At 41.3% G+C, this 14,586-nt stretch overlaps 1 protein-coding gene across 1 annotated transcript; it reads right to left on the reverse strand.

Moving 5' to 3' along the window:
* Window positions 1-4,175: 4,175 nt before the first annotated feature.
* Window positions 4,176-14,369, reverse strand: LOC120528166 (gastrula zinc finger protein XlCGF57.1-like). Its single transcript, XM_039752247.1, has 3 exons — window positions 14,246-14,369; window positions 9,605-10,133; window positions 4,176-6,021 (listed from the first exon to the last, which is right to left on the reverse strand). The coding sequence occupies exons 2-3, from the start codon at window positions 10,008-10,010 to the stop codon at window positions 5,081-5,083; spliced, it is 1,347 nt and encodes a 448-aa protein (XP_039608181.1). The 5' UTR covers window positions 10,011-10,133; window positions 14,246-14,369; the 3' UTR covers window positions 4,176-5,080.
* Window positions 14,370-14,586: the final 217 nt, after the last annotated feature.

The raw sequence follows: 14,586 nt of genomic DNA on the forward strand, positions 1-14,586 counted from the left end.
GTTTTGTTTCACATCTGCCAGCTTCCTCTAAATGCATTTCTTTTGATTAGCGTTTGTCAACTGGAGCTGAAGCTTCACTGATCCAGACTTTTTGTGGACTGTTTTTTCTTTCTTTCCAGTTTCCTGCGGTCAGTTTCGATTCGTCACAACAGATGCGTGCTCGTCTCTCGAGCTGGCATAGGCGGCCTTTATCTGTGCAGTCACGTGCTGTGTTTCCCAAACTCGGTCCTGTGACCCCCTGTGGCTGCAGGTTTTTGTTCCTATCAGATTCCTAATCAGTGACAACACCTGATAGCGCTGATCTCATTTCATTTTCTTTTATTCTACATTCAAAAAAGCATAGCAGCATGATTTTTACATGTATAAGATATTTAGAAATATTTCTGCTTATTTTAGAGATTTAAATGCTTAACTCTCTTTTGTTGGTTTCATTCTGTTTTGCCCTTTTCTTTGTGCTGTTTTCCCCCTTCATTGTATCTTATTAATGACAATTAAAAACGAGCGGGGCAGACACGCTGGCAAACAACACTGTATAACCAAATGCTGCAACTACATTAGCGTCAGGCCCACTAATTAGTAAATAACGGATTAATGAAACAATTAGAACACCTAGAAAAGTAAAATGAGAATCAAGATGAAAATATTATTAATAAGAATAAAAAAATACATTATTCCCATATAACTGCTTGGTACATTTTAATATATATAGATTTTTTTTTTTTTTTTTTTTTTACCAAACTTAGTTTTCTAATTTTTACATTGTTCCCTAAACACAGAACTTGGGAAATAACACATCACTTAATTAGCCCAGGATTCTAATTTAAAACAGAAGCTGGTGGGAACAAAAATCTACAGCCAAAGGGGGTCCCCAGGACCGAAGTTGGGGGAAACACTGATCTATTGAATGATGAGACACTTTAGGGCAGGGGTTTTCAAAGTCGTTCCTGGGGAAGCCTTGTGGCTGCAGGTTTTTGTTAGAGCCAGATTCGTAATCAATGACAATAACTGATATCCCTGATCTCATTGTATATATTTTTTTCCTCTTCTCTTATTCTACATTCAGAAAAGCACAGCAGCACGAGTTTTGTATTTGTAAGACATTCAGAAATATTTCTATTTTTGCTCTCGATTTAAAGGCTTAACTCTGTTTTGTTGATTTCTTTCTATTTTGCCCTTTATCTGTGCAGGTTGCTCTCACGATCGTCTTTATATATAATACGCTGCAGTGGCTGTTGTCTGTGCAGGATTTTAAATCACCTGTAGCTCACAAACCGTTTCACATATTGACTTGAAATTTGGTACATACTGTATACTACGTGACGTCTACTATACGCTTTCGGGGAGATGATTTTTATTGCTTTTTAATTTTTATTTTATTTTATTGTAGAATAGGCTCTCGGCAGCGCGCAGCAGGGCGTCAGTGTGGCGCATGCGTACGGGCGCCGTTCTCGTTCACTACCACCTTCGCTAATCATTCTTGAGGCAGATTGAAGACAGTACCATCTTAGGTGAAAAATTAAAGAAAACGCACTAAGTAATTGCAACACAAAAACTAACTTAATCAGTTTTAACGCGAAAAGATGCCGACGAAAGAAGAGAAGCAGCGGGCCGCTAGGGTGGAGAGAAGAAGAGCTGCTCAGGAAGGAGAAAACGAATGCTAAACAGAGAGAGTAGGAAAACTAGGAATGCTCACGTCAAGTGAGTTACTGGTCTTATATATAAACGTCTACACGTAGAAGTGTGTGTGTCTGTCTGTTCAGACCGGAAGTGACAGGCGGAGTCGGGGTAAGGATACAGAAGCGAGGCCAGCACGCCGGCAACGCAAAACCTCCAAAGACTCGCTTAGCGGTTAATACAGAAGCGGGGCGAGCACATCGGTTAACGGTATCCCTTTTACGTTTCCTCCCGCTGCTAATACACAAGCGAGACGAGTACGCCGGCAAAAGGAAACCTCCGAAGAAAGACAGTCGCTTAGCCGCAAATGCACAAGTGAGGTGAGCACATCGGCAACACGAATCCTCCTAGGAGAGAGAGACACCGAGAGTTACAGGACAGTTAGGCGCAGGCGCCGATACAGAGCATTGCCGCACCCATCACGTGACGAACCAACTCAGGATCCCAGATTAGGAGCCGAGTGCAGACATACAACGGGTGACACCTCCGCACCACACTAGTTCAGATGGAGTGGAACAAGTTGGAGTTTTTTTAGTTACTTTCAATGACCTGACATCTGTACATTTCATTTTTTCCCCCCTGACGATTTCAATTTTTTTTCTATGACCCCAGGCTTTTTACTGCCCGGGCTTTCACAGCCATAATCTTAATAATGACAATTAAAAACGAGCAGACACCCAGGCAAATAACACTGAATCACAAAAAGGCTGACCCACTAATTAGTAAAGAATGGATTAACGAAACAATTAGAATACCTGGAAAAGTAGAATGAAAATCAAGATGAAAATATTGTTAAAATTTAAAAAAAAAACATTATTACCATAAACTGCTTAGTAAATTTTAATATTTATTTTTTTACCAAACTTAGTTTTCTAATTTCTATATTGTTGCCAAAACACAGAACTTGGGAAATAACAGTTCACTTAATTAGCCAATGAGTCCAATTAAAAATCGAAGCAGGCTGGAAAAGAAACCTGCAGCCATGGGGGTCCCCAGGACCGACTGCTTATTTGTATGAATCAGATAGATAGATAGGAAAGGCACTATATAATAGATAGATAGATAGATAGGAAAGGCACTATATGATAGATATATAGATAGATAGGAAAGGCACTATATAATAGATGGATAGAGAATGATACTTTATTAATCCCAAGGGGAAATTCACATACTCCAGTAGTAGTAGCAGCATACTGATAAAAAAACAATATTAAATTAAAGAGTGATAACAATGCAGGTATAACCGACAATAACTTCGTATCATGTTAAAGTTTACCCCCCCCGGATGGAACTGAAGAGTCGCATAGTGTGGGGGAATCAATGTACATATTTAGGACAGCAATGGGTTTGATTATCCATTTTGCTTCTCTTTTCTGTTATTGACCATATTTATTTATTTATTTATTTGTTTGTTTGTTAATCAAAATTCTTTGGTTTCTTTTTTGTCTGCTGCGCAAGTTACTTTCACTTAACATTTAGTAGCCATTTTTGTTTTTTCCTTAAAAAGTATGTTCTGTATGCTCTCTGTATGTTTATGGATCTTTTAATTGGAAGTTTATTGTTTTCTTGATCCAATGAGGAGTTTCATTTTGTTGATTTTTTTTTTTTCTTGCCCTTATTATCCGGTGTGCTGCTTCTTTAGAGGTGACGAGTCTTGCTGCACAATGCTGGGTCCCACAGTCAAGTTAATTTTATGTTTGTGGTTCTGCTTCATCTCCCTACCGGCCTTCTTGACTTTAGTTATTGTAGCTTGTCACAGTTCACTTTAATGCTAGTCTTGGTAACCCTCTGTGTTTTGTGGACTTCTGTGTACTTGCCATTAGGGCATGGAGCTCCTTCTTAATAATAATGACTCCATGCTATTGTCATTGTACAGGTACAACACAACGTAGCTATCACAAACCCCTTAGGGTCCAAGCGCAGGGTCACCTATTGTACAGCACCCCATGAGGGACTGCCAGCTAAGGGTCTCGCTCCAGCGCCCAACGGAGTAGAATCCCTTCTGCATACCAGCGCAGATCCTTAGCCTCAGAGCCACCACCCCGTGTTTGTTCTCTAATGACGGTGTCACATGGTCCCTTACTTTTTTTTTTTTTTTAGTTGTTTGCCCCTTCCTGTTGTTTTTTTTTCCCTTTATTGTCTGCACCCCTTTAGTCATTTAGGTTGGGTTCACGTGTTTTTATTTCAGAGTTGGACTTTTAATGTCTGTTTCAGTTTCCTGTACTTCTGAACTCTTCCATTTTAGCTATTTCAGAACCTGTGTCTTTACGGCTAGAATCTCACTATATAGCAGTGGTTCTTAAACTGTGAGGCGGCACCCAAGGGGGCGCGAAGATGTGAAAAAAAAGAAAACAAGAATCAAAAATATGAAAAATGCATCTATTGAAACCAAAACAAATTAACTTAAACTACATTCTGATACTAGAAAAATAATTATAGTTAGATAAATGTCGATAAAAGTTAAGTAGGTATAATAAAATATGCATCTATGATGTATCATTAGTTAAAGATCAAATTGGTATTAGTGGGCTCCTTTCAAAAAAATGTTAGGGAGACGCAATTAATACTGTTATGAAAACCTGGGTTGCAAATACGTAAAGGCCGAGAAACGCTGCTATACAGCAAACCCTTGCTCCACTTTTGCGTGCGTGTCCTGGGAATGAGTTCTTTTGCAATTGTGGCGCGTTACATAACCCAAAACTATACAGATATAACATAAAAGGTGATATGGCGGTAAGAAATCACGCCACAGAAATAGCATAGCTCTGTTTAATGTCAGCTTACAATGCATAACAGACGAATGAAGCCAATGACAAAACCCAGTCCAGGAGTGGAGGCCCGAGGTGTTGAGCCCCTCGACATCATCAGTGCAGTGGAAGGCATTTTCAGGTCCGGGTGACGTTATCTCCCATCCATCCGTCTGCCAGCTTCAAACGTGTGCCGTGCCATGAGCCAAGGCTTTATAGACTCTTCCTTCACATGCAGAGCACCAACTTGGGTGAACATGCACTTCTAATCGATGACACGGTGCCATGTTGACTTAAAACAGATAGAAACAGTACACGGCCTCTCTCAGTCTGACTGCGCGCTGTCCAGTTGTCTCAGTCTGGCTCGTGTCATTCTGCAGTTCTATGTGGTGAAGCCCCTGTGCTAAATCTGGCTCTGTGTCAGCTGGGCATGTCATGTAAAAGAGAGATTTGCACAGTGACATATCAAACTTATGTTTACAGCATGTTGTTAATTTTCTCAGGTATTTCAAGTCACACTTTCAGCATTTACTTCTGAATTTGTTTTCAAATATGTCCATTTCCGTTTTTTTTACTTAATCTGCCTGCTGTTACTTTAACGTCCGCACGCCCTACAAGGTCTCTCCTCTTCTGATCACCCGGGCCGTCTCCATTTCTATTCACATACTACTTCTTTTGCCGTTCTTTGGAGATATTCTGATTTCTCTCGACTTCCTTGCTTTCTCTCCAGTATGAGCTTGTGTGTGGTAACGAAGAGAAGCTCTGTCAGCAAATTGTTTGCCACAGTCACAGCACCAGTAAGGTTTCTCTCCAGTGTGGATTCTTATGTGCCTCTGAAGATGGCTTAGGCGTGAGCATTGTTTGCCACATTCTGGACAGCAATAGGGCTTCTCTCCCGTGTGGATTCTTTTGTGGTTATGAAAATGACTTACATGGGAGAAATGTTTACCACATACTGGGCAGCCAAATGGCTTCTCTCCGGTATGAATCCGTGTGTGCTGTCGAAGAGAACTACTATGAGAGAACTGCTTGCCACATTCACAACAGCAATAAGGTTTCTCTCCAGTGTGGATTCTTTTGTGGCTCTGAAGATGGCTTATTTGTGAGAATCGTTTACCACATTCAAGACAGCAATGGCGTTTCTCTCCAGTGTGAATTACTTTGTGTTTTTGAAGACTGTTATTCCTCAGAAACTGTTTGCCACATTCAGAGCAACAGTAAGGTTTTTCAGCAGTGTGGGCTCTTTTGTGCCGTTGAAAATAACTTGCTTGTGAGAATCGTTTGCCACATTCAGAACAGCAATACAAGTTCTCTCCAGTATGAATTTGGATGTGCTGTTGAAGAGTGCTACTGTCGAAGAATCTTTTACCACAGTCAGAACAGCAATGGGGTTTCTCTGCCGTGTGGAGGAGGACTTTATGCACGTGCTGATCACTGTTGATGGCTTCTGTGCTTTGGACAGAACTACACTGCAGAGAGGCCGGGGACACATTCTTTGATTCACATGTTAATTTCTTCATCTTCCTCTTGTTCTGCAGTCTGCACTGGAGAGAGGGCTGTGCAGATGAGGACACGGTGAAGAGGCCATTCTCCTCTGAATCTGCAATAAAACAAACACAATAATGACAGGTTCACTAAGATAGAGAGATGTGAAAGGCACTATATGATAGAGATATAGATAGATGTGATAGGCACTATATAATAGATAGCAAAATACCCGCGCTTCGCAGTGGCGAAGTACTGCCTTAAACGTTTTATTAAGAAGAAAATTAAACCTTTTAAAACTGAGGGAAAATATACCAATAATTATTTAAGGATCTCTTTGTATACCATGTTGTCAGTTCGGCCCTCCGGTTGTAATATGACCAAGCTGTGCGCTGAGCTTACTCTTGAGCATGCAATGTACAGTTGGCCATGTGAACAGTAATCTTGTTTTAAATCTCACAGCTTGGATTGCTGCTGTCATAATCAGTTTGAGTTTCATGGTTTGTTTCAATTAGGAGTAGAAATAGTAATGGACTATTGAAGCTCATTGAGAGAATGCCAAGAGTGTGCAAAGCAGTAATCAGAGCCAAGGGTGGCTATTTTGAAGAAACTAGAATATAAAACATGTTTTCAGTTATTTCACCTTTTTTGTTAAGTCCATAACTCCACATGTGTTCAGTCATAGTTTTGATGCCTTCAGTGAGAATCTACCAATGTAAATGGTCATGAAAACACATTGAATGAGGAGGTGTGGCCAAACTTTTGGCCTGTACATAAGTATTCACAGCCTTTGCCACGAAGCTCCAAATTGAGCTCATGTTCATCCTGTTGCCCCTGATCATCCTTGAGATGTTTCTGCAGCTTCATTGGAGTCCACCTGTGGTAAATTCAGTTGATGTGACATGATTTGGAAAGGCACACACCTGTCTATAGAAGGTCCCACAGTTGACAGTTCATGTCAGAGCACAAACCAAGCATGAAGTCAAAGGAATTGTCTGGTGACCTCCGAGACAGGATTGTCTGGAGGCACAAATCTGGGGAAGGTTACAGAAAACATTCTGCTGCTTTGAAGGTCCCAAAGAGCACAGTGACCTCCATCATCCGTTCGAAACCACCAGGACTCTTCCTAGAGCTGGCCGGCCATCTAAACTGAACAATCGGGGGAGAAGGGCTTTAGTCAGGGAGGTGACCAAGAACCGATTGTCACTCTGTCAGAGCTCCAGAGGTCCTCTGTGGAGAGAGGAGAACCTTCCAGAAGGACAACCATCTCTGCAGCAATCCACCAATCAAGCCTGTATAGTAGACTGGACAGACGGAAGCCACTCCTTAGTAAAAGGCACATGGCAGCCCGCCTGGAGATTGCCAAAAGGCACCTGAAGTTCTCTCAGACCATGAGAAAGAAAATTCTCTGGTTGAGGAGACAAAGATTGAACTCTTTGGTGTGAATGCCAGGCGTCACGTTTGGAGGAAACCAGGCACCGCTCATCACCAGGCCAATACCATCCCTACAGTGAAGCATGGTGGTAGCAGCATCACGCTGTGGGGATGTTTTTCAGCGGCAGGAACTGGGAGACTAGTCAGGATAAAGAGAAAGATGACTGCAGCAATGGACAGAGACAACCTGGATGAAAACCTGCTCCAGAGCGCTCGTGACATCAGACTGGGGCAACGGTTCATCTTTCAGCAGGACAACGACCCTAAGCACACAGCCAAGATATCAAAGGAGTGGCTTCAGGACAACTCTGTGAATGTCCTTGAGTGACCCAGACTTGAATCAGATTGAACATCTCTGGAGAGATCTTAAAATGGCTGTGCACCGACGCTTCCCATCCAACCTGATGGAGCTTGAGAGGTGCTGCAAAGAGGAATGGGCCAAACTGGCCAAGGATAGGTGTGCCAAGCTTGTGCCATCATATTCAAAAAGACTTGAGGCTGGAATTGCTGCCAAAGGTGCATCGACAAAGTATTGAGCAAAGGCTGGGAATACTTATGTACATGTGCTGTCTCAGTTCTTTTATTTTTAATAAATTTGCAAAAACCTCAAGTAAACTTTTTTCACCTTCTCATTATGGGGTGTTGTGTGCAGAATTCTGAGGAAAAAAATTAATTTAATCCATTTTGGAATGAGGCTGTAACATAACAAAATATGGAAAAAGTGATGCACTGGGAATACTTTCCGGATGCACTGTATGTATAAAACCAATAACAAAATACACATCCATTCTGTGGTTTTGCTTCTGATGTAGAACTGAGAGACCTCAATATTTAATAAATTAAACTAAAAAATAATGAATTTAGATAATAAATTTAACAAATACTAAATATGCAGGCCTCTAAAGTAACGATTCCACAGGCTGAGAGCTGGAACTGAAATCGACATGACTGGCGTGTAACGTAGGCATCCGTATACCAGTGCAACATGGGGAGTGGCTCCTGGAAAGTGGGCGGAGTCAAAGAGATGCCGCTGACTGAGGCGTTTATTTTCCGGGCCTCAGAATGTCTCAAGAGGCTTCAGACTGTCTCGCCTGCAGCTGGACTCTCTTGGTAGATTTTACGATGAACATACAGTATACGTATATAATCCTCAAGTTTATACAGTCGTCTTCTGTAATACGCTACTGTGGCGGTTTGTCTGTCTGTCCAGGATTTTAAATCACCTGTAGCTCGCAAACTGTTTCACTGATTGACTTGAAATTTGGTACACATACCACGTGACGTCTAATATCCGCTTATGATGATTTTTATTCCCCTTTTAAATTTTATTTTATTTTAGAATCAACTCTCGGCAGCGCACAGCTGGGCGGCCATGTGGCGCATGCGTACGGGTGCCGTTCTCATTCCCTACCATCTTCGCTAATCATTCTTGAGGCAGGATGAAGACTTTAGTCTTTGGTGAAAAATTCAAGAAAACATACTAAGTAATTGCAACACAAAAACGAACTTAATTAGTTTTAACGCGAAAATATGCCGACGGATGAAGAGAAGCAGCGGGCCGCTAGGGTGGAGAGAAGAGCTGCTCAGGAAACAGCAAGCGCATCAACCTCTGAGCAAAACAATGGTAAACGTGCGGAGAAAGAGGATGAATGCTCACGTCAAGTGTATTCACTGCAAGTACGCCGTTACCGGTCTTATATAATTTTATGTGCGTGGGTACATACAGGGCAAGCAATTTGAATGTGGTCAGAATGTTAACTTTTGGTTTTAAACAGATTATACACGGTCCAGTCCACAGTCTGACTGCTTACCGTGTGTCCTCTCTCGGTGGGTCAGGATGTCAGTTGGTGACCTGGCACCCTAAAAGTGAAATATGCCATCCAAAGACATCATGGCACAGCAAAGCAAATGGTAGACGTCTGCGGAATTTGAATGAAAAGATCCTCGTGGATTGTTTTCATTTTTATGGGCCTTCACTGTCACACATTTTAACAAAATACGAACATCACACAACACAGTCCTGCAGTGTGTCACTTTATAAAATGAAAGGCATGAACTGGACATTCTTTTTCCAATCACGTTTGTTTTGTTTTTTTCTTTCCTAAATTTGGGGTCGCCTATTGTTGAGGCACATGATCTCTACTTGATTTCAATCAAATGTACTTGCAGCTTTCATTTTATTAAAAAGGCCAACAAAACTACCCCTAGAATTTGTATTATGTACTCAGTTCTGCACTTTAATGATGTTCAGCCACATTACTTACCTAGTTCAGCACTCCTTGATGACTGCTGCTGCTGCTCCTCTTCTTCTTCTTCTTCTTCTCTCCCATTTCCCTTAATGATTTTCTCCTCCAACTCTGATTTCAGTTTGGTGGAATTCTGCTGGGTGGCCAGTTCTTCCAAGTCAGTGAATGGAGGCTGTGAACCGGGATAAGACTCTTGCTTGAAAATGTCCCCATTTTTATGCTCTTCTGCTTCAAGGCCAACCGGCAGATCTTCCAATTCCTCAAGTTTGATTGCAGTAGTTTCCGCTTTAAAAACCGAAACGGTCCCTTCACAATCCTCCAGCTTCACAGACAAATCCTCCAGTGCACCCCAGTCACACTCCTCTTGTTTAATGTGCGCCAGTCTCTTCTCCATGCCGCCGTCGTCGTCGGCGGCCGAGGCCATTGCTCCTTGTAAATAAAACTCTTCTCTTCTAAGAATCCATTCTCATGTGGACCACCCTGTCCTGGAGGCCATTAGACTCCTTACTGCATGACCATGGGACTGGTGATGGAGGGTCCTTGTTATCTATTTAAAAAAAAAAAAAGTGATCTCCCCTCGACCTTCTAGTAAACTCAGATGTGGGGATGGATATTTGAGGTGTAAAGCGCGAGACAATGATTATATTTTTATATGATGTACATTAAAGAACCATGAACAACAAATCAAATCAAATAAAGAATATATTGAACAATTATTATAAACTTAAAGTTGAAGAAATCGGACTCTGCAGCTGCACGAATAAAAGGTGAAGTACCACTTATGTACATTAAAGAACCATCAACAACAAATCCAATTAATAATACTGTAAGAGCCATTTGCCAGTTATTTAGATTATGTCAAGTGGATAGAAGTGTTTATTAGAGGTTATGTTACATGTTTGCCTATAAACAAAGGGGCACAGTCTAAAAGAGGTACTTATAACCCACACAAGCTGAACTGAACTGCTGCATTCTAACTATTTCTCGTCTCTCCGACTACAGATTAGTGTCAGTTAGTCCTCTGCCTTGAGGCATGGAGGGCACGCGGCTTCAAACTGCGCCTTACTGTGCTTAACAGAATGTGATGCAATGTGCTCTGTTGAAGGTGCAGTGCCGTACGTTTAGAGCGTAGCATCTTTTAAGTACAGAAACAAGGGAAGTTTGGCAAGAAAAACGACGTTTAGAGAGGAGACAATTGTATTCGTTTCTATTAAGAGACTTTTATTCTACGTGTGTAACAACCTTTTGTCTTTATTCTTGTGTGAACTGTTTGCTTGGAGTTTTCACTAAACCTTTAAAAACAAACTTTTGGACTGAAGGGGTTTCTTTTGCTATGCGTTTGACCCGTGCTTTATCCTGCCTTATCTACTAGCAGCTACAAATATAGTGAACAGTTATTATAAAAGTAAAGTTAAATAAATCGGACTCTGCAGCTGCATTAAAAAAATAAAATAAAACAATTGAGTTCGGTTGCTCTGCTTTCCAGCTCTGGAACTCACTACCATCTGAGTTTAGAAATATTAAATCATTTTCACTTTTCAAATCTAAACCTAAAACTCATTTGTTTCAGACTGCTTTTTCTCTGTGATTACAATTGCTCTGTCTGATTTTAACTTTTGTATTTTAGTTTTGTTTATAATCTGTGTTGTATCTATTGTTCATTGTCCTTAAATGTTTAGAAAGGTGCCTACAAATAAATAAAATGTATTATCATTATTATATAGATAGATATTTTAATTTTTTTAAAAAAAGTAAAAACTGAAATGTGAGTGCATAAGTATTCATCCCCTTTCCACTGAAACCCCTAAAGACGATCTGGTCCAACCGATTAAGTCATATAATGGAGAGAGAGAGAGAGAGAGAGAGAGAGAGAGAGAGAGAGAGAGAGAGAGAGAGAGAGAGAGATCACGGCCATTCAGTTTAGGCTTGCACCCTTGGCCTTTGCGCACAGTCATTTCTCCAGATTCCCTGATTCTTTTCATCAAGTCATGCACTGTAGATGGAGAAATGCCCAAATCTCTTCCTATCTGTCTTTGAGAAACGCTTTTCTTCATCATTTCAAAGATTTTTGCCCGCACTTGTTGGCCAACTGGCGATCCTCTGCCCATCTTTGCTCCTAAAGGAGTAGGTCTTTCCTCGATGCTGCTTTTGTACCAAATCATGATTGCAATCACCTGTTAACATCACCAGTTTCAAATCACATCATTATTTAGTTATTATACCTCATTACTACCCCTGAATTGCCCCCATCCCAACTTTTTTTGGAATGTGTTGCAAGCCTGAATGGCAAGAATGGATGTTTATTTACAAATCAAATGATGTTGACCAAAAAAAGCATGAATTATCTTGTGTTCATACTGTCTGCAATGAAACAAAAGTTAAGGGAAATTTGTAAATTACTGCTTTGTTTTTTTATTCAAATTTTCCACACTGTCCCAACTTTTTCTGATTTGGGGTTGTGTATATATATATATATATATATATATATATATATATATATATATATATATATAATATAAAAAATAAACATAAAATATATTACATAATATAATATTATATTAAATATACATTTTCCAACCCGCTGAATCCGAACACAGGGTCATGGGGGGTCTGCTGGAGCCAATCCCAGCGAACACAGGGCACAAGGCAGGAACCAATCCCGGGCAGGGTGCCAACCCACGAGAGAGAGAGAGAGAGAGAGAGAGAGATACACAGTACTGTAGACAGATATATATCTATCTCAATAGAGAGAGAGGAGAGAACACACGAGGGAGTCAACCTAAAGTTAGAAAGTGGAACTAACTTTAACAAAAGTGATCATTTCTCATGTCATCTCCACCCTTCACAATATATATATATATATATATATATATATATATATATATATATATATATATCCCAAACTTTGAATATTCCACAGCGCACCATTAAATCCATTATAACAAAATCAGAGATGCAACAAAGACACCAAGGAGAACACTGAAGGAACAGCAGAGATCCACAGTGGAGATGGGGTATCCATCCGCCTATTGGTCTACTTTAAGCATTGTTTATGGAAGAGCGGCCTGGAAAAAAAAAAAAAAAGCCATGCTCAAAGAAAAAAAAAAAAGGAAACACATTTGGTGTTTGCCCAACAGCATGTGGCCGACTCCCCAAAGACACTCAAGAAGGTTCTTTGGTCAGTTCAGTTGAGACTAAAATTAAATGTTTGGGCCATCACGGGAAATGCCAAGGATGGCACAACCCCAACACTTCCCGTCACCCCTAGATTGCCATTCCTACAGTGAAGCATGGTGGTGATGGCAGCATCAGGCTGTAGGGACAGGAAAACTGGTCAGGACGGAATATGTCACTAAATAATGAACAATTCTTAAGGAAAACCTGATTCAGTCTGCCAGAGATTTGAGATTGGGATGAAGGTTGGACAAGGACAATAAGCAACTGTTAAGGTGACAGGGTTTAATGGGAAAAATTCCAATGTCTTGGAATGGCCTCATCGAATCCCAGACCTCAAGCCAATTGAAAAAACCCATAGCATGACTTGAAGATGGCAGTACACCAATACAACGGTCAAACTTGAAGGTGCTGGAGCAGTTTGGCCTGGAGGAACGGGCAAAAATTTGCAGCGGCGAGATGTGCTAAGCTAATAGAGACATTCAACAAGAGACTTGCGGGTGGAATGGTAGCAAAACGGGGTTCTACAAAGTATTGACTTTTTTTTTTGTCTTAATTATTGTCACAAACAAAAAAGTATCTTGCACTTCCAGAGAGGTAGTTACGTGTTGTACAGCTCCTCTCCATTTTAATTCCAGGTTGCAAAGTGACAAAACAGGACAAGCACCAAGGGGGAGGAAGAAACACTTTCTTAATGCACTGTATATGATTTGGAAGAAACAACTTCAAGCTGAAAAACTCCAGATTGATTCTTTTACGACCCCGGTGTAACTCGCCTTTTTAGACACTTGTAGTTGCTATCTGCACATAGTTTGAACGTTCTCCCATCTGTAGTTTATCTTTTTCTACGTACGCCAGTCCTCTAACCCTGTCACCCTGAACCAACCCAGCATCACTGTGTGAGTGTACCCCACAATGGACTGGCACCATATCCGGGGTTGGTTCCTACCTTGCACCTGATGCGGCACTATGGTCTCTCACGAACCTCCCCATGTGATTTCCTGCGACTACTCCATGAGCATTACAAAATCAATTTCGGAGAAAGTTGTTAAACTCCCAACCTAGCATCTCGATTTTCTAGATTCAGATTTCTACGCATTACTAAACTCGGGCGGGAATCAAACGACTGGATGGGACGAGCGAGCGGCTTACGGCCGGTTTATGCACGGCAACCTGCGTCAAAGTAAACGAGAGAGTGGGAGTGCGCGGCGGGAAAGTGAAAGGGGGCGGAGTGCCGTTAACATCAACACTAAAGCGCCACGGCAGACCGCCGAGACACACACACACACCACTCACACCTCTCTCTCTCTCTCTCTCTCTCTCTTTCTGTATCCCTCTTATTATCATTTTCAGCAACACGCTCACTCTTCGTCTGTTCTCCTCTTCTCTCGGGATCCATCAACCCGCACGCCGTCCTTGTTTATTATTTGGTTTTTTCCTCTCCCTCCCGGTACCTTCACCCCGCTCAGTGCTCCCGTTACTCACCTACACGTCTCCACATCCTCTCTGCTCTTTCTTCATTTCTTTTCTCTTCTTCTGCAACCTTTAAGTACAGACCTGCGCTTCAAACGACAGCCTGAGCCGTCGGAATCAAACAAGACGAGGCATCAAGGAGTTACTCGACGGAAAGAAGGTGTGAATCGTCTGATAAATACCGCCATCTTCTGGATGGAGGGAGGATTATTTAATCACGTTTAGGTTTCCTCCGCACAGAAGACCTGTTTCTGATCGCGACAAAATCAAACTGCTTTGCTAAGTAAGGCTTCTCAACTTTAAATTAAATATTTTATCGTATTGGTTAATTCCTTATCTTGTTTATTATGTGC

Source organism: Polypterus senegalus, chromosome 4 (genome assembly GCF_016835505.1).
Source record: "Polypterus senegalus isolate Bchr_013 chromosome 4, ASM1683550v1, whole genome shotgun sequence".
In the NCBI taxonomy this organism is placed as follows: Eukaryota; Metazoa; Chordata; class Cladistia; order Polypteriformes; family Polypteridae; genus Polypterus; species Polypterus senegalus.